Source organism: Hemiscyllium ocellatum, chromosome 6, assembly GCF_020745735.1.
Source record: "Hemiscyllium ocellatum isolate sHemOce1 chromosome 6, sHemOce1.pat.X.cur, whole genome shotgun sequence".
Lineage (NCBI taxonomy): Eukaryota > Metazoa > Chordata > Chondrichthyes > Orectolobiformes > Hemiscylliidae > Hemiscyllium > Hemiscyllium ocellatum.
Genome location: NC_083406.1, coordinates 81,947,393 through 81,973,665, shown reverse-complemented (window position 1 = coordinate 81,973,665; position 26,273 = coordinate 81,947,393). Strand labels below are relative to the sequence as shown.

General features: G+C 40.8%; 1 protein-coding gene across 4 annotated transcripts in view; it reads left to right on the top strand.

The window, feature by feature from the left end:
* Positions 1-8,161, top strand: part of LOC132816466 (palmitoyltransferase ZDHHC20-B-like) — a 117,854-nt gene extending 109,693 nt beyond the window's left edge. For all 4 annotated transcript variants that reach the window (XM_060826084.1, XM_060826083.1, XM_060826082.1 and 1 more), the window contains 2 exons: positions 3,615-3,674; positions 5,989-8,161. In XM_060826084.1, the coding sequence (XP_060682067.1) occupies positions 3,615-3,673 (59 nt within the window). In that variant the 3' untranslated portion in view covers position 3,674; positions 5,989-8,161. The remainder of the gene's footprint in view (positions 1-3,614; positions 3,675-5,988) is intronic.
* Positions 8,162-26,273: the final 18,112 nt, after the last annotated feature.

The window sequence follows — 26,273 nt, the reverse complement described above, 5'->3', positions numbered from 1 at the left end:
TGCTTTCCCTATGGCATGCATAATGTAGCACAAGAACATTTAAAAGTTTCACAAGTGAAATTGACAGAAATAATCTATAATTAGAACATTTCAGGCTGGGGCATGAAACATTGATCTTGTTTTTACAAGGTGAATGTTTGAATATGAAATTTAGAGATCTGAACGAGGTGGCTGTGGTTAGTCAAAAAACTTGGTTTCGATATACTCCTGGTCATAGGAAAAGCCATTGGTTTTGTCATGTCAGCAAAATGAAGCAGTATTTTGTGGGGACGATGAGAAGGATCAAGTGTGTCAAGTGGTAAGGATTGTAGAGGTTGGCAGACAATAGTTGGGGTACACAATTCTCAAAGCAAACCACCTACAAATCAATTCGCCAACACACATGGTGAGGCAATTTGATACTTCTCCAATTTGGGGTAAGGACAATGGGAGAATCTTGTAAAAACTATTGAGGAAATATCGGGTAATCTGGAGAGATACAACTGGACGTACTGGGTATTAGACATAATGTGGACATGGTAGAATCAGAACTGATGAAACAATAACCTTATTGGTTGAGTCAAGTGCATGCACTCAGTAGAAGCAGCGATTCAATATATGCTGGATAATTACTGGATTGAACTCAGCTGAAGCTGTCGGAGTTCACTGGTGGTGTCAGTTCCTAGACTGGATGGATCAACTAGTACTAATCCAGTACACACTATAGATTCTGTATAGACTATAGGAAATTAAATGCAGTCACCAAAACAGATTTGTACCTAATTCCACAATTAGGACTGTATCTGTAGGGTTGGTAGTACCTCATTCCTTTCTAAGATTGATGTACTGAAGAGATACTGGTAAGTTCCATTAACATCCAAAGCTAAAAAGGTGTTCACTTTTGTCCTGCTAATTAGGTTATACCAATGTTGAGTAATGCCATATGGTTAACACCCTAGCTACATTCCAAAGACTTATGAATCAAGTCATAGCTGCATTATGTAACTCTGTAGTTTATTTAGATGACATCACAATATTTAGTAATTCATTGGAAGTGCGAGGTGCTGAATTTTGGAAAAGCAAGTCAGAGCAAGACTGAAACACATAATGGTAAGGGCCTGGGAAGTATTGCTGAAGAAAGAGACCTTGGCGTGCAGGTTCATAGTTCCTTGAAAGTAGAGTTGCAGGTGGATAGGTTAGTGAAAAAGGTATTTGGTATGCTTTCCTTTACTGGTCAGAACATTGAGTATAGGAGTTGGGAGGTAATATTGAAGTTGTACAGGATATTGGTTAGGCCACTTTTGGAATATTGCATGCAGTTTTGATCTCCTTCCTATCAGAAGGATGTTGTGAAACTTGAAAGGGTTCAGAAAAGATTTACAAGAATGTTGCCAGGGTTGGAGGATTTGAGCTGTAAGGAGAAACTGAATAGGCTGGGGCTGTTCTCCCTGGAATGTCAGAGGCTGAGGGCTGACCTTTATAGAGGTTTATAAAATCATGAGGGGCATAGATAGGCTAAATAGATAAGGTTTTTTTTCCCTGGGTTAGTGGAGTCCAGAACTATTGGGCATAGGTTTAGGGTCAGAGGAAAAAGATATAAAAGCGACCTAAGGGGAACCTTTTTCATGCAGAAGGTGGTACATGTATGGAATGAGCTGCCAGAGGAAGTGGTGGAGACTGGGACAATTACAGCATTTTAAAAGGCTCTGGATATCGATATGAATCAGAAGGCTTTCGAGGTATATGGGCCAAGTGCTGGCAAATGGGACTAGATTAGGTTAGGATTTCTGGTCAGCATAGACGAGTTGGACCGAAGGGTCTGTTTCCATGCTGTACATTATAGACCTGTTTAAGCAATTACAGTTGGCTAATCTAATAATAAATTTAACATAAAGCAAATTCACCAAAGCAGGAATGACTTACCTCACACTCATTGTAGGACAAGGATGTGTGTTGCCAAATACAGTGAGAGTGAAGACTGGGCGGCACAGTGGCTCGGTGGTTAGCACTGCTGCCCCACAGCAACTGGGTCCCAGGTTCGATTCCAGCCTCGAGCGACTGTGTGTGTGGAGTTTGCACATTCTTCCCGTGTCTGCATGGGTTTCCTCCACACAGTCCAAAGAAGTGCCGGTTCGGTGAATTGGCAATACTAAATTGCCCATAGTGTTAGGTGAGAGGGAAATGGATTTGGATGGGTTACTCTTATTTCCGCACTGTAGGGAATCTAATCTAATCTCAAATAATTTCCTGTCCTAAAATTAAACAAGAAATCATAAGATTTATTGAATGTCTGGCTTTCACCAGAAGTTTGTATATGATTTCAGCACAATAGTTATTCCATTAATGAATTTAAGGAAATGAACAAAAGTGGGTATGTATAGCAGAATGCCAGTCGGCCTTTGAGAAGCTGAAGGCAAGACTAATAATGACACTGTTTGTCACCCCAGAATTCTCCAAACCTTTCAAAGTGGCTATTTACACTAGTGACTTGAGATAGGTGCAGTCTTGTTACAGGATGATGAGTCGTGAATAGAGAAGTCAGTGAGGTACTTCTGTGAGGAACTAAAACAATATCAGAGGAAGCACATTACCATATTAAAGGAGACTTTTGGATTATCATTGGCGCTTCAGTGCCTTCATGTCTATACCTGACACTGTTACAAAGAAAATTAATTGTCAACATCTATCTGTTATAATAAACAATGATCCATTGGTATTCATTGAAAAATTTAAAACTCGATGCAAGTCCATGCAGCGAGAGCCTCTCGTTTCAAATATATCATGTAAAGGTTATTCACATTGCTGGAAAAGATAACATGATTGCAGGAAGATTGGTTTTAGATTAGATTTACAGTGTGGAAACAGGCCCTTCGGCCCAACAAGTCCACACTGACCCACCGAAGCGCAACCCACCCAGACCCATTCCTCCCTTCACCTAACGTGGGCAATTTAGCATGGCCAATTCACCTAACCTGCACATTTTTGGACTGTGGGAGGAAACTAGAGCACCCGGAGGAAACCCATGCAGACACAGGGAGAATGTGCAAACTCCACACAGTCAGTCGCCTGAGGCGGGAATTGAACCTGGGTCTCTGGCACTGTGAGGCAGCAATGCTAACCACTGTGCCACCGTGCTGCCCAAGTATAAGTATAGAATGATGGATGTTCAAGTATAAAATGACGGAATACTTGAAAGATTGTATAAGGAGGGAGAGAGGAAGAATGAATGCATGTGAGGCTCTTGTTAGCTGTTCATCTCTCTAGTTCTAATGTGATTTTTCCTCTTCCTGATCATCTTTAGCCACTTCTGAGGCCATTGATCCAAAATTCTTCCACCTAATTGTGGCATTTCCCTTCACACTACTTCATCCCATCTCCTGAAGCTTTCCATTTATTCTTTGTGCTATTATAGTGCTTACTTTCTTCCCAGAGAACACCTTCCCACAATGGCAGTTGCTTGATAAGGTCAGAGGCTCAAGACTTAGGGTTCTTGAGGCCTCTTTCTTTGTAGATGGGACAACTTCTGGACACTGTCAATTTAAGTTTAAGTGTTTAATTTACAAGATTCCAAGTAAGAAAAGTTGTCTGAAGCTCAATGTTCATTTTATTGCTATTTTCCTTCCCCAACACCTTAGTTTCAAATCAAAATGCTGCCGTTTCAATAGACCAGGAATCTACCAAACCCTCAACATAAGGTAAAATAGTAAAAGCTTTACTAGTCCTAATTGTAATAACATTGAATATATCACAGCTTGTATTGCATGCAGCATTGTTGGGTGACATTGTGTTTTGTTAAGGAAAAAAATTTACTTTGCTTTTCTGTCAAATGTATCTTCCGACAGAGATGTTTTTGTTTCATTTATTACGGTTGGGTCAATACATCAAAAAGGCAAATGACTGGAAATTCTTTTTTGAGACGTGCCTACTTGTTTCCTTCCTGCCCTCGTACTGAAATTCCTCACTTTAGTGAACACAATAAAGAATCAAACACAAAACTATATGTACCTTATGTGAAAGGGAAAAGCAATATCTAATTCTGTGCAAAGTACCTTCACTGCTGAAATATCCAGTTCTAAGTGGTAAATACATTCCTGGAAAGCATTACACTACATGAATCAAAGCTACTAATATGAGAGGATGCATCCTCAAGCCAATATTTTTGACCCCAACAAAATTAAGGAAAACAAAACATTAATGAATCTTCTACATTCCCACTGGTGTGGAAAATAATCAATGAAATGATTTTGTTTTTCCAATTACTCTCTAACAAGGTACACATTGCTCCCTGTCCATTTCCTGGTCTCGAATGCTTGTCCTGTCATTGAAAAGGTACTCAGCTATAGACCTCTTTGTCCACAAGAAATCGGAATGGAAGTAAGGCCATTTGGTCCATCTAATCATGGCTGATGGGCATTTCAACATCACTTACCCGCACTCTGTCCATAATCCTTAATTCTTTGGGAGATTAAGAATTTATCAATCTCTGCCTTGAAGACATATAACATTCCAGCCTCCACTGTGCTCCCTGGCAATGAATTCCACAGGCCCAGCACACTCTGACTGAAGAAATATCTCCTCATTTCTGTTCTAAATTGACCCCCTCTAATTCTAAGGCTGTGCCCACAAGCCTTAGTATCCCCGTCTGACGGAACCAATTTCCCTGCATCCACCTTTTCTAAGCCATGCATTATCTTGTAAGTTTCTATTAGATCTCCCTTCAATCTTCTAAACTCTAATGAATCCCAGGATCCTCAGCCGTTCATCATATATTGGGCCTACCATTCCGGAGATCATCCGTGTGGATCTCCACTGGACGTGCTTCAATGCCAGTATATCCTTCCTGAGGTGTGGGGCCCAAAACTGACAGTATTCTAAATGAGGCCTAACCAGAGCTTTATAAAGTCTCAGCACACCGCTGCTTTTACATTCCAACTGCCTTGAGATAAATGACAACATTACATTTGCTTTCTTAACCACGGACTGACCTGCAAGTCAATCTTTAGAGAATCCTGTACTAGCACTCCGAGATCCCTTTGTATTTTGGCTTTATGAATTTTCTCACCACACAGAAAATAGTCCATGCCTGTTCTTTTTTCCAAAGTACAAGACCTCGCAATTGCTGACATTGAATTTCATCAGCCATTCCTTGGACCACTCTCCTAAACTGTCTAAATCTTTATGTAGCCTCCCCACCTCCTCAATACTACCTGCCTGTCCACCTAACTTTGTATCATCGGCGAACTTCGCCAGAATGCCCCCAGACCCTTCATCCAGATCATTAATATGTAAAGTGAACAGCTGCGGTCCCAACACTGAACCCTGTGGGACACCGCTTGTTGCTAGCTGCCATTCTGAGAAAGAACCTTTTATTCCAACTATCTGCCTTCTGTCATACAGCCAATCCTCAATCCATGTCCCACAACCATTGTCCTGTTGCTCTAAGTACTGGAAGCCGTTGTGTTCCAGAAAGTCTGGAGATTCAAAGCATGTTGGTAGTTAGCTGGAGTGGAGCAGTAGGCTCTTGGTTAACCATTACAGAGCTCTATTTTCCAGCTCAGAGATGAATGATTGAGACAGCCATGGACTGCTGCTACCCTGATATTGTTACTGCTATAGAATATGCAGAATTCCTGAAGGAAGTAGTTGAATTCAGCCACAACATGTCCTTCAATGTGACTGCAAGTTAGCAGCCACTGGGAAAACCAAGGGTTCAATTCTAAGGTGGGGAATGGAGTGGGAAAGATACCAAAATTGATGCCAAAGATTGCAGAGAATGTGGAAGATCGCCTATCATTGTTTTAAGAGCTGATACTATAAATAAAATTTACCAAATCTGCACCCAATTCATAACTGCTAAATAATGAGAGCAGGGTACATAGTATATGCAACAAATAGCTAGTGTTTTGCTAACTATTTAATAACCAAGCTATATTGATAAAATCTACTTCAAATGAAAAGTATGGATACAAATAAATTTCCTTCAAATTTCTTAATTTTTTTTTCATTTAGGTGTTTCTGGTACATAGTGTTGAAACTGGAATGCTGCTCACTTCTGTGGAAGAAGAAGCTGTTAGAAGCTTGATTCTGATGACGTGAACAACTATTTGTGCATCAGTTTTTGTATTTATGGAAAGTCATTAGGAGTAATTGTTGTGAAAGGCAATAACTTATAATAAATATTGCTTGTTGCCTTAAATAATTTTATACAAAGGACCCACAGATACTGTGGTAACGATCCAAATGTAATCAGGGTCCAAGATTACCAAGCCACTAGTCTTCTCTAAATCTGTATGGACAGATCACAAGACTATTAATAATCTGTATCCTACAACACAATAGCCTTACAGTACATAACCTGCACTTGTGATTTGAAATATCCAGTCTAAAAGTTATATTTCTCTTGTTTAATTGGATGTATAGATACAAACCTACAGTCAGATAACTTGATTTTAACCTATACTTAACTGCCAGGTTATGGTGTTATAGGATATAAAAGGCACCGAAAGGAATTCCTATTATTGGGTTAACATTTATAATAAGCAATATATATCAGATGTACTACAAATGTGAGGGATGCAAGGGACTAAACTCTAATAATTATATTGTACTTACAAGGATTTTAAAATAACTGTTAAAGACTGCAAGTTGTAACACAAAATCAATTGCTGCTGCAGGTCTGTATTTTAATCAAGCAAAAGCCAATAATCTGAGGGGAAGTGTGCTGTTACTTCTCTAAATTTATGCAAGAAATTTTGAAAAAGAGTTTCTGCACTAATGTTTGGTGTCCTTGTATGTATGTTGCTAATCAGAGCTGCTGTGCACCAAAGAGCAGTTACTGATTCTGAAACACTTTATTTATTGCAGGTTTCGAATGAACTGTGGTTTACAAGTGCCATAATCTTTTAGTTTTTCCTTTTTTAAAACTTGTGGTCAATATTCTAGCTATCTTGTTTGCTGTTGACTTTTTTATATATGCCCAAAAGAATTTTTTTTAATTTTGCAGAGTAGTAGTCACTATTACTAATCATCATAGACTGATAGTAGCCATCAGTAAAGTGAGACATTAATCAAAAACGATTTAGGAAGGGATGTTTGTAATGTATTATATGTTTGGAGATTCGACTTCTCAGTGTCTCAAACGATTGATGGAAGCAATGTACAAATAGTACTGTATGAATAGGTTATTTTTTATTTGAAAAATTTGCAAATGATATGCATCCAAACACAACTAAATGTATTAGAAATTAATGCATCCTATGAGATTAAAGACCAGGGAAATTCTGATTCAGAACAGATGCTGAATCCCTCAATTACAAATTGCTTCACACTGAATTATTATTTATGATATGTGAATTGGAAAGTTGATAAAGATGTATGAACTTATCATGTAGTACATCCTCACTCCACTTGTTATGCTTCATGTTGTCCAACTTGTTTTCCATTACTAAAGTAAGTTCAGTGTATGTGCTCAGTTTCAGCATTGGATTTTTCACCTTCAGCTTCATGTCTCAGGACTCTTGATGCATTCTTTAGACAAAACAAAAACTTAACCTATTACTAAAGTGATATGTTTGCTGTGGTAATTCTTACCATTGTATATATCCGGGACATAAGAATTAAGCTGAAAAATGCTATACAATCATGAAAGTTGTGACAGTATTACACAAACAGATTTATCCCAGAAAAAATCCATATAAGAATGCAAATTTGATCTCAAATCAATAATAGATTTTGTATTGATAATGTTTACCAACAGATTATCCAAATAAGATTGATACTGTTTGATAGATTATATTAAAATTTATATTAAACTATAAGTGGTGCACTTTTTCCTATCATTCAGTTTTTTTATCCCCATCTTTCATGCAAATACACAATTAAAATTTGTTTATGAAATTTATCATGAAGACAGCCATGTTCCTCTAACATTTTTATTAATAATTAAAGAAAATGTAAACAAATTAGTGCCAGCGGACAGGGATGAATGACATTTTCACTTGGCATGTTGTGCAATTATTTTAATTGTATGTTTAATTTTTCCTAATAGCCAAATTAAATATATTGCATGCAGTATATGCATGTGTTGATCCATTTTCTGTCATTCCTTGACTATTCCTAAGTTAAACTGTCTACTATTTCTGATTTTGTTCAGTCAACTTTGTCAATAAATACAGAGGATGAATAAAAGCCAAAAATGATTTTAAAAACTTCTTACACCTTGGTATTTACTATGAATGATATACAATAACTTTTTGTCTAGTTATTATAGTAAATGTGTAATTTGAGTCAACAGTAAATATAAAATTATAGACATACAGCACAAAAATAGACCCTTTCAGTCCAACACATTTGCACCAACCGATATCCCCATCTGACGTAGTCCCATTTGCCAGCATTTGGCCCAAATCCTTCTAAATCCTTCCTATTCATACACCCATCCAGATGCCTCGTAATTGTACCTGCCTCCTCCACTTACTCTGGCAGTTCACTCCATACATGCACTACCCTCTCCATGAAAAAACTGCCCCTTAGGTCCCTTTTAATTCTTTCCCCTCTCACCTTAAACCTATGTGCTTTAGTTTTGGACTCTCCTACCCTGGGTAAAAGATCTTCGCTATTCACCCCATCCAAGCCCCTCATGATGTAATCAACCTCGATAAGCTCACTCCTCAGCCTCTGACATTGCAGAGGAAAAAAGCCCCAACTTATTCAGTCTCTCCCTGTAGCTCAAACCCTCCAATCCCAGCAACATCCTTGAAATTTCTTTTTGAACCCTTTCAAGTTTAACAATATCTTTCCTGTATCAGGGAGACCAAGAATTAAATGCATAATTCCAAAAGTGACCCTCATCAATGTCCTGTACAATTGCAACATTCCACCCTAACTCCTATATTCGCTGCACTGACCAATGAAGGCAAGTGTGCCAAATGCTGCCTTCATCACCCTGTCTACTTGCGACTCCACTTTCAAGGAATTAGGCACTTGCACTCCTAGATCACTTTGTTCCGAAACCTACCCAAGGCCCTAATTAATTGTATAAGTCCAGCCCTGGTTTGCCTTACCCAGTCTACTATATGGAACCTTGTCAAACACCTTACTGAAGTCCAGATAATCAATATCTGCTACTCTGCCTTCATCAATCTTCTTTGTCACCTCTTCAAAAAATTCAGTCAGGTTAGTGAGACATGATTTCCCTCACAGTTAGTGGGAGGAAGGGAAGTCAAATCAAACTCCCTTTCATTTCAGTGTGCTGTATTCTGTAATTTGAATGTGCAGCAGAACCAGCCACCTGAGAGTTCCTGTGAAACAGCAATTATGTAGATGAGATATTCCAATGACCAAAGACTCAGTAGAGCAGCACAAAAGGATTTGTACATTGAAGTACATTGTACATCTGAAAGAGTCATATCTGATTTGAAATGTTAACTGTTTCTCTCTCCACAGATGCTGGCAAGCCTCCTGAGTTCTTGCAGCACTTATTTCATATTTCCAGCATATAATTATTTTAGTGTTAAATTCATGAAGTTCCATTCTTCTCTTCAGGATTTCTGTTTTAATTTTTTCAGCTTGTTCTGTCTCCCTCCTAGAGTTTGATAGTGTTTGCCAAAACTCCCTTTCACAGCCACATTTCCTTCCTCACTGAGTGTGTCCAGCCCTGCCTTACCCATGCAGATTCCAAATGAAGTCCCATCCTTCATGTTTCAAACCAAACACAGTTATAGATATCTCCAAGACATGCAGCTTTCCTTGTGCCATGCATTGCCATGTGCATACTCTCAACCTATCTCCATTGGCACTGCCTCATGCTATTCCAAAGCTGTGCTGGTTCCCAGTTCCATTTCATTCCTCGTCTCAATGTTTGAACAAGAAACTTTTTCATTAATTCCAAATGCTGTCAGGTGCTGACATCCTTCTGTATTCATCATCTCCCCTCTAACTCAATCCTACTTCTTGTCTACTGACCTTCTGCTCACTGATGCTGAGCAAAGGATTTTATACTTTATGCTCTGTCCCGCCCTGTGAATTTTGACTTCACCTCCATGTCTTCTTCTTTGAACAGGGGTCCACTTTCAAACCTGCAGATCCTTTCATTCACCTTCAGTACTCCTGAACCTCTTGCCATTTACCTGCACTTGATTTTTTCATCAAGAACTGTTGGTGTGACATCAGCTGCCTTAATGTCTTTCCTCCCTTTGTCCACTCTAACCTGTTTCCTTCTGATTTTGCTGCACTCTGTTCTGTTAAGTCTAACCTTGATTTTATCTAGCTAACCTGGTAAAGGTGATGCTGTTGTTATCTAGCATGCTGATCCCACTTCACAGAGGCTGAGTGCCAGCTCTCAGACACTTTCTTCTACTCTCCCCTGGATTATGGCTCTCCCATTGAACATCAAGCTGTTATGTTCAAGACTCTTACTGACACCTCTTCTAGTGATCGCCTCTCCCATCTCATAGCCCACTTCTATAGATCAGAAAAAGTCTTATTGGACTTGAAACAATAACTCTTTCTCTTTCTTACTCCCCACAGATGCTACCAGATCTGCTGAATTTATTACTTTGTTTTTATGACAAAGGAATTGTTTGATTTCTGGTATGCTCAGGGAATTAGAATTGCCATTGAGTGTGTGTTGCTGGAAAAGCACAGCAGGTCAGGCAGCATCTGAGGAGCAGGAAAATCGACTTTTCAGGCCGGAGCCCTTTACCAGGAATATATCAGAATTGCCAATTAAAAATGTGGAGTTTGGTACTACGAAAAATGTCAATAGTAATTCCAATCTGACTGCCACTCTTCACAAATCTGAGCCATTCTCAATTAGGGGTAGGCTATTTAGACTGATTTGAAGAGGAGTTTCTTCAGAGAGTGTGATGTATTGTTGGAATTTTCTACCCAGAGGGCTGTAGATGCTCAAATACTGTGCACGTTCAAGACAGAAATCAATAGATTTCTGGAGACTGATGATATCAAGTGCTACGGAGATGGTCCAAGAAAGATGCTGAAGCAGATTATTATCAATGTGCTATCCAAATAGCAGAGTAGGCTCAACTGGTTGAATGGTGAGGTGAGAGTGACTACTCTTGAAATCAAGGCTGCATTTGAGTGAAATTGATATTAAGGAACCCTAGCAAAATCAGAGTAATGGGAATCTGGGCAGAAAACTCAGATGTGTCCATACCTGGCACCTGGTTATAGTTGCCAGAGGTTGGTCATCTCTGCAGAAATTCCTCAGGGTTGTGGTGTTGGCTCAACTATCTTCAGATATTTCATCAATGACTTTCCCACCATTTGTACCATCAAAAGTAGGGATATCCACTGGTTTAGCTTCACTTGTGAATATTCATAGTGAAGTAGTCCATATCCAAACGCATCAAGACCTGGGACAATATCCAGGTTTGGGCTGCCTTGTCTTTAGATTAGATTACTTACAGTGTGGAAACAGGCCCTTCGGCCCAACAAGTCCACACCGACCCACCGAAGCGCAACCCACCCATACCCCTTACCTAACACTACGGGCAATTTAGCATGGCCAATTCACCTGACCCGCACATCTTTGGACTGTGGGAGGAAACCGGAGCACCCGGAGGAAACCCACGCAGACACGGGGAGAATGTGCAAACTCCACACAGTTGCCTGAGTCGGGAATTGAACCCAGATCTCTGGCGCTGTGAGGCAGCAGTGCTAACCACTGTGCCACCGTGCCGCCCCCGTCTTAAGTAGCATTCATGCCAAAAAAAATGCCAAACAATGGACTATCTTCAACAAAAGAAATCTAACCATTACTATAGCATCACTGAATTTCTGGGATGCCATTGAATGGAAATTGAACAGGATTAACAATATAAATGCTATGGCTATAGGAGCAGGTCATAGACTACAAATACTGCAATGAGTAACTCCTCTCCTGCTTTCCCAAAGCCTGCCCACCAACCACAAAGCACAAGTTAGGAGTATGATGGAGTACTCCCTACTTATCTGGGCATCTGCAGCTCCAACAATACTGAAGAAGCTTGACACCATCCAGAACAAAGTGGCCCACTTGATGACACCACAACTACAAACATTCAGCCCTGTCCCCCCTAGGCTCAGCAGCTGCCGTGTGTACTGTTGACAACGTTCTTCTAAATCCTTTTTGTACTCTTTTCCAGTTTAATGACATCCTTCCTGTAGCAGAGTGACCAAAATTGTCCAAGTATGTCCTCAACAATGTCTTGCTATAACGTGACATCCCAACCCCTGTACTCAATGCTCTGATCAATGAAAGCAAGCGTCCCAAATGCTTTTTTCACCACTCTATCTACCTGTGACCCCATTCCAAGCAACTATGTACCTATCTGTCTATGACAATGATATGGCCTAGAAATGTGACTTGGACTTTTGTGTGGTCACTCTTAGCTAGATTTATCATTAAGCCTGCCTCTTGAAATTGATCAAACATTTCCAAGAGATGCTCCAAATATTTCTTCCAAGTGATTAAAAATCATCAGATCGTCTAGGTACACCACACAATTGGGTAATTCAGAAATGACATTATTGGTTAATCTTTCAAATGTGGCTGGTGCATTTCTTCATACCAGCTGGCATTACTTTGAACTGATAAAGTCCATTTGGTGTCACAAAAGCCATAATTTTCTTCATTCTGTCAAACAAAGTTAATATCCTTTGAGTAAATCAAGCTTAGAGATTACATGGGATCGAGGGAACATCAGCCAATTGGATACAAATTTGGCTTGACAGTAGGAGACAGAGGGTGGTTGTAGAGGGTTGTTTTTGGACTGGAAACCTGTAACCAACAGTGTTCCGCAGGGATCGGTACTGGGTCCACTATTGTTTGTCATTTATATGAACAATTTGGATGAGAATATAGGAAGCATGGTTAATACGTTCACTGATGACACCAAAATTGGTGGTGTAGTGGACAGTGAACGTGGTTATCTAAGAGTACATCAGGATCTTGATCAGCTGGGTCAATGAGTCAAGGAGTGGCAAATGGAGTTTAATGCAAATAAATGTTAGGTGTTGCATTTTGGTCAGAAACAGTTAATGATAGTGTTATGGTACTGTGAATTTAAGAAGTGTATTCTGTCCTGATAGAAGGGTGGGGTCACAGTGGTGTCAAAATGTCTTGTTCAGACAGGCGGCTGATAAACAATTTTGAGTTTGCCCTGGATGTAATGTTGAGCTGAAGTAGAGCTACCTGTTTTAAAACCACATTGGCATTAAGAGTAGACGGCAACACCTTGGAGAATGCCTATCAGCATACACTCATTGCTCATCCAACAATGTCTCCGCTGGCTCAACCAGTTTTTTTATTCATTCAAGTGATGTTGGTGTCACTGGCCTGGCCCAACCATAATTGCCCAGGGGTCAGTTAAGCATAAATGTCATGACTGTGGGTCAGGAGTCACATGAAGGCCAGACCACATGAGGACTAGTTTCCTTTCATAAAGTGAATGCTGTGTATTTTTCCTGACAATTGACAGGTTATCCGTAGAATCTTAATTTCAGAGTTTTTTAATTTCAAATTTCACCATCTATCAGCGACACAGTGACTTAGTGATTAGCACTGCTGCCGCAGAGCACCAAGGACTCAGATTCGATTCCAACCTTGGGCGACTGTGTGGAGTTTGTACATTCTCCCTGTGTCTACGTGGGTTTCCTCTGGGTGCTCCGGTTTCCACCCACAGTCCAAAGATGTGCAGGTCAGGTGAATTGGTCATGCTAAATTGCCTAAATTGTTTGGTGCATTAGTTAGAGGGAAATTGGTCTGGGTGGGTTACTCTTTGGAGGTTCGGTGTGGACTTATTGGGTTGACTTATTAGTACCTCCCCAGTTCACTAGATGAATGATGGTTGAATATCCAAAGTCCTTCTGGCCACTGGTTCACAGCCTCCTAGCTGGTGCTACAAAGGCACCTGTAATTGAGATAGGAAAATGGAGGATCCTACCAATACTGGGAGGCAATAACCATCAAGCTCTGATGTCTGAAAGCTGACTCTATGAAAGAGTACTGGAAAAGTTCAGCTGGCTGAGAAAAGGGTCTCAAGAAAACAGAGGTCAGTGAATCCAAAACCCCTCAGCCCACTATATTCCTCTGCAGCAAATGCAGTAGAAACTGCCATGCCAGAGTGGGGCCCCTGGTAATGCTTACCAGAGTTGGCCCTTGTAGCACATACAATTATCTTATAAAATGGAAGGCTGCTGATGTTAATGCTAGCCCATTGCCAATAGATATGTTGCATATCCATCATGTCACCTAGACGGACGAGTACCAAAGATGATAAGGTCCAATATGTTCCTTTCTAGCGACACAAAAATATTGAATCCAGCTTTCAAATTTATTTTTTTCTCCTTGCAAGTTCTAAAAACTTATTTCCTTTCTTCATACTGCCAGTTAAGACTTCTGTCTTGAAAGAGCTTTGACAACAATTCCAGAAAAAAGTGTCTTGATTGTTACATTAAAGGCAGCACAGCTATGTTAGTTCTTTAGGAACTGGCACCCACTGCTCATTGGAAAAATTGTGACCCTGTACAAGAATGAGATGCTGTGAAGACAGAGGCAGCAGGAATTGCAACTTTGCAACTGCTATTGAAGCATTTCTACATTGGGTCAAGTATTCATTTGTGTTAGCCTGGCTGAATACATCTATTCCAAATCACTGTGTGGTTTCAGAACTAGAAGAAATACAACTGATATGGTGTATTCAGTCTGGCAAATGCAAGAGAAAAGCCATAACAGGCCATTATATATTGTCTTCATCAATTTCATTAAGGCAATCAACCCATTCACTCTGCAAGCAACTCACCAAAGTTGCTTTGACAGCATCTTCCAAACCCATTTCCTGTACCACCTAGAAGATGTATTGGAATGTCACCAGCCGCCAGTTATATTCCAAAACACACAATATCCTAAGTTGTAACTAAATCACTGTTCTTCTGGGCTAAAATTCCGGAATTATCCTCCTCCTGCATAATGGGCATGCCTACACAATTGCATCTAATTTCTATACACCAACATCAGTGTACAGTCATAGTGATAGAGATGTACAGCACAGAGACAGACCCTTCTGTGCAACTCGTCCATGCTGACCAAATATCTTAAATTAACTTAGGATAATCTTCCAAGTTTCACAACATTCTTCCTACAGCAGGGAGACCAGAATTGCACACGGTATTCCAATAGTGGCCTAACCAATGTCCTATACAGCCAGAACACAAATTCTTAACTCCTATACTCAATGCCCTGACTAATAAAGGCAAGCATACCAAACACCTTCTTCATTATCCTATATCCCTGTGATTCCACTTTCAAGGAATTGTGAACCTGCACTCCAAGGTCTGTTTATTCAGCAACACTGCCTAGGACCTTACCATTAAGTGTATAAGTCCTGCCCTGAATTGCCTTTCCAAAAAGCAGCACCTCACGTTTGTCTAAATTAAACACCATCTGCCACTCCTCGAACCATTTGCACATCTGATCACAATCCCATGGTACTCCATGGTAACCTCCTTTGCTGTCCACCACACCTTCAATTTTGATGTCATCTGTACATTTACAAACCATACCTCCTACGTTACATCCAAATCATTTATAATAATGATGAAAAGCGGTGGATCCAGCAGTGATCCTTGTGGCGCACTGCTGTTCAGGCTAGATGTGCTTTAAAATTTAGTTCTGGAAGAAAATTTGCATTTACCTGAAAATGAACAAAACCTATACACCAATGTAATAGAGTTGTGGAGATGTACAGCACAGAAACAGACCCTTCGATCCAACCCGTCCATGCTGACCAGATATCCCAACCCAATCTAGTCCTACCTGTCAGCACTTGTCCCATATCCTTCTAAACACTTCCAATTTATATATCCATCCAAATGCCTTTTAAAGTTGCCCCTTAGGTCTCTTTTATATCTTTCTCTTCTCACCACAAACCTATATCCTCTGGTTCTGGACTCCCCGACCTCAGGGAGAAGACTTTGTGTATTTATTCTATCTATGCCCCTCATCATTTTGTAAACCTCTATAAGGTCACCCCTCAGCCTCCGACATTCCAGGGAAAACAGCCCCAACCTGTTAAGCGACTCCCTATAGCTCAAATCCTCCAACCCTGGCCACATGCTTGTAAATCTTTTCTGAACACTTGCAGGTTTCACAACATCTTTCCAATAGAAAGGAGACCAGAATTCCACACAATATTCCAACAGTGGTCTAACCAATGTCCTGTACAGCTGCAACATGACCTCCTTACTCCTGTCCTCAATACTCTGACCAATAAAGGAAAGCATACCAAATACCTTCTTCATTATCCCATCTACCTGTGACTCCACTTTCAAGGAGCTATGAACTTGCACTCCAAGGTCTCTGTTCAGCAACACTTTCTAGGTCCTTACCATTAAGTGTATAAGTCCTGCTAAGATTTGCTTTCCCAAAATGCAGCACCTCACATTTATCTGAATTAAACTCTATCTGCCACTTCTCAGCTCATCTGATCAAGATCCTGTTGTAATGTGAGGTAACCTTCTTCACTATCCACTACATCTCTAATTTTGGTGTCATCTGCAAGCACCAGAGACCCGGGTTCAATTCCCGTCTCAGGCGACTGACTGTGTGGAGTTTGCACATTCTCCCCATGTCTGCATAGGTTTCCTCCGGGTGCTCCGGTTTCCTCCCACAGTCAAAAAATGTGCAGGTTAGGTGAATTAGCCATGCCAAATTGCCGTAGTGTTAGGTGAAGGGGTAAATGTAAGGTAATGGGTCTGAGTGGGTTGCACTACGGCAGGTCGGTGTGGACTTGTTGGGCCGAAAGGCCTGTTTCCACACTGTAAGTAGTCTAATTTAATCTTACTAACGATACCTCTTATGCTCACATCCAAATCATTTATATAAATGACTAAAAGTAGTGGACCCAGCACCGATCCTTGTGGCACTCCACTGGTCACAGGCCTCCAGTCTGAAAAACAACCCACCACCCTCTGTCTTCTACCTTTGAGCCAGTTCTGTATCCAAATGGCTAGTTCTCCCTGTATTCCATGAGATCTAACCTTGCTAACCAGTTTTCCATGGGAAACCTTGTCGAACGTCTTACTGAAGTCCATGTAGATCATATCTACCGCTCTGCCCTCATCAATCCTCTTTGTTACTTCTTCAAAAAGCTCAATCTAGTTTGTGAGACATGATTTCCGACACACAAAGCTGACTATCCCTAATCAGTCCTCGCCTTTCCAAATACATGTACATCCTGTCCCTCAGGAATCCCTTCAACAACTTGCCCACCACAGATGTCAGGCTCACTGATCTATAGTTCCCTGGTTTGTCCTTACCGCCCTTCTTGAACAGTGGCACCACATTAGCCAACCTCCAGTCTTCCGTCACCTCACCTGTGACTATCAATGATACAAATACCTCAGCAAGAGGCCCAGGAATCACTTCCCTAGCTTCCCAAAGAGTACTAGGGCACATCTGATCAGGTCCTGGGGATTTATCCACTTTTATACATTTCAAGACATCCAGCACTTCCTCCTGTGTAGTATAGACATTGTTCAAGATTTCACCATCTATTTCCCTACATTCTACATCTTCCATGTCCTTTTCCACAGTAAATACTGATGCAAAATACTCGTTCAGTATCTCCCCCATTTTCTGCGGCTCCACACAAAGGCCGCCTTGCTGATCTTTAAGGGGCCCTATTTAGGGGCAGCATAGTGGCTCAGTGGTTAGTACTGCTGCCTCACAGCACCAAGGTCCCAGGTTCAATTCCAGCCTTGGCAACTGTGTGGAGTTTGCATATTCTCCCCATATCTGCGTGGGTCTCCTCAGGGTGCTCCAGTTTCCTCCAGAGATGTGCAGGCCAGGTGAATTGGCCATGCTAAACTGTCCATAGTTGTTAGATGCATTAGTCAGAGGGGGGAGTGGGTTACTCTTCGGAGGGTCGGTGTGGACTTGTTGGGCAAAAGGGCCTGTTTCCACACTGTAGGGAATCTAATCTATTCTCTTCCTAGTTACCCTTTTGTCCTTAATGTATTCGTAAAAATCTTTTGGATTCTCCTTAATTCTATTTGCCAAAGCTATCTCATGTCTCTTTTTGCCCTCCTGATTTCCCTCTTACGTATACTCCTACTTCCTTTATATTCTCCCAAGGATTCACTCGATCTATCCTGTCTGTACCTGATATATGCTTCCTTCTTTTTCTTAACCAAAACCTCAATTTCTGTGGTCATCCAGCATTCCCTATACCTAACAGCGCTTCCTTTCACCTGAACAGGAATATGTTTTCCCTAGGTTCTTGTTATCTCATTTCTGAAGGCTTCCCATTTTCCAGCAGTCCCTTTACCCGCGAACATCTGCCTCCAATCAGCTTTCAAAAGTTCTTGCCTAATACCGTCAAAATTGGCCTTTCTCCAATTTAGATTTTTAACTTTTACATCGTGGGCGGCACGGTGGCACAGTGGTTAGCACTGCTGCCTCACAGCGCCTGTAGATCCGGGTTCAATTCCCGACTCAGGCGACTGACTGTGTGGAGTTTGCACGTTCTCCCTGTGTCTGCGTGGGTTTCCTCCGGGTGCTCCGGTTTCCTCCCACAGTCACAAAGATGTGCGGGTCAGGTGAATTGGCCAAGCTAAATTGCCCGTAGTGTTAGGTAAGGGGTAAATGTAGGGGTATGGGTGGGTTGCGCTTCGGCGGGTCGGTGTGGACTTGTTGGGCCGAAGGGCCTGTTTCCACACTGTAAGTCTAATCTGGTCTATCCTTTTCCATCACTATTTTAAATCTAATAGAATTATGGTTGCTGGCCCCAAAGTGCTCCCCCACTGACACCTCAGTCACCTGCCCTGCCCCATTTCCCAAGAGCAGGAAAAGTTTTGCACCTTCTCTAGTAGGCACATCCGCATACTGAATCAGAAAAATTTATTGTACACTTAACAAATTCCTCTCCATCTGAACCCTTAACACTATGGCAGTCTCAGTTGAAAGTTGGAAAGTTAAAATTCCCCACCATAACCCCTTCTTATTCATACAGATAGCTGAGATCTCCTGACAAATTTATTTCTCAATTTCCCTCTGACTATTAGGGGGTCTATAATACAATCCCAATAAGGTGATCATCCCTTTCTTATTTCTCAGTTCCACCCAAATAACTTCCTTGGATGTATTTCTGGGAATATCCTCCCTCAGTACAGCTATAATGCTATCCCTTATCAAAAACGCCACTCCCCCTCCTCTCTTGCCTCCCTTTCTATCCTGGAACATTAAGCTGCCAGTCCTGTCCATCCCTGAGCCATGTTTTTGTAATTGCTATGATATTCCAGTTCCATGTTCCTAACCATGCCCTGTGTTCATCTGCCTTCCCTGTTAGGCTCCTTGCATTGAAATAAATGCAGTTTAATTTATTAGTCCTACCTTGTCCCTGCCTGCCCTGACTGTTTGACTCACTTCTGTCTGCAACTGTACCAGTCTCAGATTTATCTCTTTCCTCACTATCTCCCTGTGTCCCAACTGCACCCCCCACCCTCCCACCTTACTAGTTTAAATCCTCCCGAGCATCTCTATAGCAAATTTCCCTGCCAGTATATTAGTCCCCTTCCAATTTGGGTGAAATCCGTCCTTCTTGTACAGATGGATTGTAATGTTGCGAGGTCTTTAAAAGGAATTTTGCAATTGTAGCCAACTAAACACACTTGAATCAGAAATTCTACGAAATGAACTAGACACTAACTTTCTGGATTTAGACTAAAATAATGTGAATTAATGTCCATATCTTTGAATTTTATATTAATTGTAAACATCTCTTTTTCTCCCCTTCCTCATAGCCTTGAGTCCGTGCATATTGCAACAATTACCTCCATCTAAAGTCTAAATGTTCCAGAACATAAGAACAAGGAGCAGGAGTCGGCCATCGGGCCCTTCGAGTCTGCTCCACCATGCAATAAGATCATAGCTGATCTTTTTGTAGCCTCAGCTCCACAGACCTGTGTGCTCACCATATCTCTTCATTCCTTTATTGTTAAAAAAAATTGTCTTAGTTTTAAAAATGTTTACTGAAGTAGCATCAACTACTTCACTGGCATGGAATTCCACAGATTTACAACCCTCTGGGTGAAGAAGTACCTTCTCAATTCAGTCCTAAATCTGCTCCTTCTAATCTTGAGACAATGCCCATTTGTCCTAGTTTCACCTGCCGGTGGAAATATCCTCTATCTTATTTATTCCCTTCATAATTTTATATGTTCTGATAAGATCCCCCCTCATTCTTCTAAATTCCAATGAATATAATCCCAGTCTACTCATAGGCCAACCCCCTCAACTCCAGAACCAACCCAGTGAACCTCCTCTGCACCACCTCCAATGCCAGCACATCTTTTCTCACATAATGAGACCAAAACTCCACACAGTACTCCAAGTGTGGCCTCACTAGTATCCTGTACAGCTGCAACATAACCTCCCTGCCTTTAAACTCAATCCCTTTCGCAATGGACAAAATTCCATTCGGCTTCCTAATTACTTGTACCTGCAGACCAACCCCCTGTAATTCATACACAATGACACCCTCGTCCCTCTGCATAGCAGCATGCGCCGCAACTTTTTACCATTCAAGTATAATCCTTTTTACTGTTACTCCGACCAAAATGGATGACGTCACATTTATTAACATTGTATTCCATCTGCGAGATCTTTGCCCACCACTTAAAGTATTTATATTCCTCTACGAAGTTTCATAGTCCTTTGCACACTTTGCTTTGCCACTCATCTTAATGTTATCTGCAAACTTTTACACATTACACGTGGTCCCCAACTCCAAATCATCTAGGTAAATTATGAATAATTGCAGTCCCAAAACTGATCCCTGAGGCACACCACTAGTTACTGATTGCCAGTCAGAATAGCACACATTTATCCCCACTCTTTGCTTCCTGTTAGTCAATCAATCCTCTATCCAGGCTAATACTTTATCTGTAACGCCATGCATCTTTATCTGATGCAGCAGCCTCTTGTGCAGCAACTTGTCGAAGGCCTTTTGGAAATCTAGGTACACCACATCTGCTGGGTCCCCGTTGTCCACCTTGCTAGTAATGTCTTCATAGAATTCCAAAAGATTTGTTAAGCATGGTCTGCCCGTCATGACCCCATGCTGTGTCTGCCCAACGGGACAATTTCTATCAAGATGTCTTGCTATTTCCTCCTTGAGAATAGGCTCAAGCATCTTCCCCACTGCAGAGATGAGCCTATAATTCCTCATGTATTGTCTATGTCCCTTTTTAAATGGTGGTGTCACATTTGCTGTTTTCCAATTTGCTGGGACTGCCCTAAAGTCCAGTGAATTTTGCAAAATTACCACAACTGCACTTGCTATTTCTACTGCCATCTCTTTTAGTATCTGGGCTGCATTCCATTAGGGCCAGGTGGCTGGTCTAGCCTTAGCTCCATCAGCTTGCCCAATGCTACCTCTTGTGTAATAATGATTGTTTCCAGGTCCTCAACTACCTTTGTGTTTATCAATTACTAGCATGTTATTAGTGTCCTCCATTGTGAAGACTGATACAAAATACCTGCTCAATGTCTTGGCAATTTCATCATATCCCATAACTAAATGTCAATTCTCATCCTCTAAAGGACCAACATTTATTTTAGCCACTCTCTTTTGTTTTATATATTTATAGAAACTTTTGATATCTGTCTTTATATTCTGTGCTAGTTTTTTCTTATGTTCTATCTTACGTTTCTTTATAGCTCTTCGTGGCTTTCTGTTGACCTTTAAAGTTTTCCCAATCTTCTAGTTTCCTGCTGTTCTTAGCCACTTTATGTCTTCTCTTTCAATTTGATAGCCTCCCTTATTTCCTTGGACATGCCATGGCAGATTACCCCTTTTCTTACAGTCCTTCCTTTTCACTGGAATGTATTTTTGCTAAGCACTTTGAAAAATTGCTTTAAAAGTCCCCCACTGCTCTTCAGCTGTCCCACCATAAAATCTTTGTTATAAAATCTGTTTTAATCCTAAATATTTTGTTGTGGGTTATTTTTCAATTGGATTCACAGACAGAATTCTAGAGGAATCAACTCTCAGCCTTCTGTAAAGTAATTTTTAAAAGGAAAAATAACTCTTCTTACAGAGGGAAGGGAAGAAACATAATTCAAATTATCGCTCCTCCATCCATAACAAAATGCTTAAGGGGTTTGACATGGTGGATGCAGAGAAAATGTTTTCCACAGCTAGGAAGTCAAGAAAACAAAGTCAGAATCAGCTTTTTAGGACTGAGATAAGGACACATTTCTTCACTCAAAATGTTGTGAATCTTTGGAGTTCCCTATCTCTGCAAGCTTAGTGTAATTGTAATTAAAGGTAATTAAAGGAAAACCAAAAGAGTTGCGGATGCTGCAAATCAGAAACAAAACCAGAGGTTGCTGGAAAAGCTCAGCAGGTCTGGCAGCATCTGTGAAGAGAAATCAAAGTTAATGTTTCAGGTCCGGTAACCCTTCCTCAGAACTGAAGATAGTTAGGAAAATGTTAGTTTATATGCAGAAGATAGGATGGGGGTGGGAGTAAGGAGTAAACGATAGGTAGGGATAGAGCCCAAAGAGAGAGAAGAACAGTTGGACAGACAAAGGAGTGGATAATGATCTGGCTAGGAGGGTGAATAGCTAGTAATGGAGACTGTTAGCAGCTAACATTGGTAGTTTGTAGAGGCAGAATATGTGATAACAAGGTAGACAAGCAGGAGGCTGGAAGGACACAGGAAGCCAGGCAGCATCAGGAGATGAAGAATTCAACATTTTGTGTGTTACCCTTCTTCTGGACTGGAGATAGGTAGAAGGGGAGCTGCAGGCTCCCAGAAATGATGTAACGTGACCCGGCAGCAGCTGGAGCCCAGGGGTTCAACAACCACCTGGAACTGAAAGAAGGTCCAAGCTCCAAGAAGTGGGGAGCCTGGCTGGAGGCCGAGTCGGCAGCTTGCTCCAGATCGGCCTCGGGCTCAGCAACCATAGGCGGTGGAGCAAGGGCCAGTGAGGAGCACAAGCTGGAGGAGAGGCTGCACTTAGTGTTGTGCTGTACCATGCGCCTGGAGCATCCCAAAGTTTCAGCCTATCAGGTACCAGTCTGGGCTAGATAGGACTGAGGGGAAACCCGGAGCCTGCACCCACAATCACTCCCATTCCTTAAACAAACCTGCTTAACATCTGATTTGGGGAGTTGAACTTTAAGTGCATGGTGACACATCAGTTAGAACAGATGACGTAGGATATAGTTTGGGGTCGTTCCTTGGGGATGTAGTAAATTTATATATTTGGTTTCTTAAATTTGGTCGTTACACACCCTCTATACTCGGTTTGGCTATTTTTGTTAAAAACACAACTTGTGTTTACCTGTCAAATAGTGACTTCTCGAACAAAATCCGAGTAATTCAAGTCCAGTTGTGCTAAGTTGCGCCATTTGCCTGAGCCCAAGTCTCCAGAGAAGCTTAAAACTAATGAAATCATGCTACGTAGTATTAAGGACATGATGGACGATACGTGGGCTGAAATCATCATCAAGTTTGAATCTATAATTTCAGAAACAGGTAAAAAGGAGGTAACAACTGCTCTGAAGCTGTTGGAGGAAAAGGTTTCTTCACAATGCGGGACTATTTTGGACTTGGAATGTTCGGCTAATGAACATGATAACCATATAGCTAGCCTCCAAGCTAATGTTAGTGTATTATCTGCTATGGTTAAGTCTCTGACTAAGAAATGTGAAAACTTGGAGGCCTGCTCCAGGTGGAATAATGTTCAACTTGTGGGTTTATCCAACAGATTGAAAGGTCCTCACCCCACAGAATCTATGGCCCAAATTTTACAAGACCTGCTCAGTCTTGAGGCTAAGCCCCTGTTGGATAGGGCCCATCGCACACTGTGTTAAACTGAAAGATGGTGAGTTACCTCGCCTGATGGTCATCAGGGTGAACTAGTTTCAAGTGAGAAATCACATTCTATGCCATGCTGGAGATACTTCCACCCTTGTATATAATGGAAAGAGAGTGCTCATTTTCCCAGATTTCACCCCATATCCTAACGTTAAATTTGTCCTTCATTATCCAGCGATACTACGTATTAGCTTGCCGAGCAGCCTAACTCATAGGCTTGATGACCCAGGTCAGACTATGGATTTTGTGAATAAAAACCTTAAAAAGATTGCGGTTCCAGGGCCGGATTGGTGGTTGGGCCTAACTAAGCCGATTAGTCATTAGCTTTATGCTACCACTGACAAAGGCTACATTCCCCATTGTGCAGATGAAGATGGACAGAATGTGTGTTTACTGACTTGAATCTGGTGTTCTTCTTATATTTGACTTTATTCGCTAAAAATATATTTTCTTACTCAAGACTTTATTTTGTTGAAAGATTGCACTATTGGTACCAAAGAATTGTTTAACTATATATAGTCTATATTTTTATTATACTTATATTTTTACTCATTTCTGTATCACAGTTTTAATATAGTTAATTTTTACATTCCAAAGGTCTACGTGTAGCTTGCTTGAGCTACAAAAGACAACAGGTTTTTTTGGCTATGGGGGAAAGAAGCATGCACCCATCTAGAGGCTGCTTCTGCTGGGAGGGGTTGGTGGGCAGATATTCCATTTGGGGAGACACTGCTATGGGGGGGTGGAGTTTGTTTTGTTCTGATAGGGATGGGGGCAGGGGGGTGGCACATACCTTACTTTCACAAGGTTTACATTCGTTTATCTATTATTGCACATTTGGGTATGATCATTACACATGATACAGTTTAATGCTTCAACATCCTTGGTAGGTGGGGACATTAAATTTACTGTCTGAATTGCAAAGGCTTGAACATACCAATTAAACGCAGTAAAGTTCTACATTATTTACACCATTTAATGCCCATATAATTTATTTACAAGATGCCTACTTGAAAAATTTAGACAGTCCTAAGTTGAAATGAGGTTGAATTAGACAAGTGTATTCTTCCTCCTTTTCTAGCAGATCTAGAGGAATTGCTATTCTTTAACATAAATCTATTCCTTTCATCCATGCGAAAAAAAATTTCTGACTGTACTGGACAGATTTTTGATATTGATGTAATCTTGGCTAATGTTTATGCTCCCAACTGGGATGATGAAGCTTTTTTCAAACTGTCCCTTTCAATGTTACCGGATTTATCTTCACACCAGTTAATCTTGGAGGAGATTTTAACTGTTGGTTGAATCCTTACTTAGACTGTTCTTCCTCTATTCCGAGTACCCAATCCAAATCTACTAAAATAATTTAGACTTTTATGGAGGAGTTTAATGCTGTTGATCCCTGGAGGTTCCTTAACCCCTCTAAAAAGGAATTTTTTTTTCACATGTCCACCACACTTTTACATGTATTTTTTTCTTCTTGGCAGATGACAGACTGCTCACATCCATTTCTCGTTGCAAATATGATACAATTGTGTTTTCAGACCATGCATCTGTCTCTATGAATGCTCGCTTTCAGAAGTTTCTGAAGACATACCCACCTTGGCGTCTCAATACACGCTTACTCTTAGAGGAAGATTTTGTTAATTTTGTCTCTCAGTGGATAGATTTTTAAAAAATTAACAAAACCCCAAACATTACAGCTTCCTTGCTGTGGAAAACTCTAGAGGTGTTCATCGGGGGTGAAATAATTTCTTATGCAGCACATAAGAATAAACATAGGAAAGAGAAATTGGCAGGGTTAGCACGTCTGTGTTAATTAGACTCTCTTATGCAATCTCTAAGTATACAGAAGAATATAAAGAACGTATATCCCTACAGGCTGAATATGATGTTGTAATGTCACAATACACCACCAAGCTTTTACTTCACTCTAGGTTTAAATTTTATAAATAAGGAGACAGAACTAGTAAACTGTTGGCACATCAGTTGCACAAAATGTTCTCATCCCAATTAATCCCACAAATTAAGGCTAATTCAGGTGTCATGTCAGACCCATTAGAAATCAACAAGATTTTTAAGGAATTTTACATTTCACTTTATTCATCTGAACGTTCTTCTGCTACAGCGGATTTTGAGACCTTTTTTGATAAGATTAATATTCCTACTGTTGATCAAAATGAGGCAAAGAAATTGGAATAACCAATCACAGCAATAGAACTTGAGGTTGCGACTAGATCACTACAAAGTGGTAAAAGCCCTGAAACCAGTGGTTTTCTGACCGAATTTTATAAGACATTTTGGAAAAAGCTGGCGATGTTTATGGTCGATGTGTTTGTTGAAGCATTTAATTCTGGCTCTCTTCCTCAAACTGTAACTCAGACATCAATTTCTTTGTTTTTAAGGAA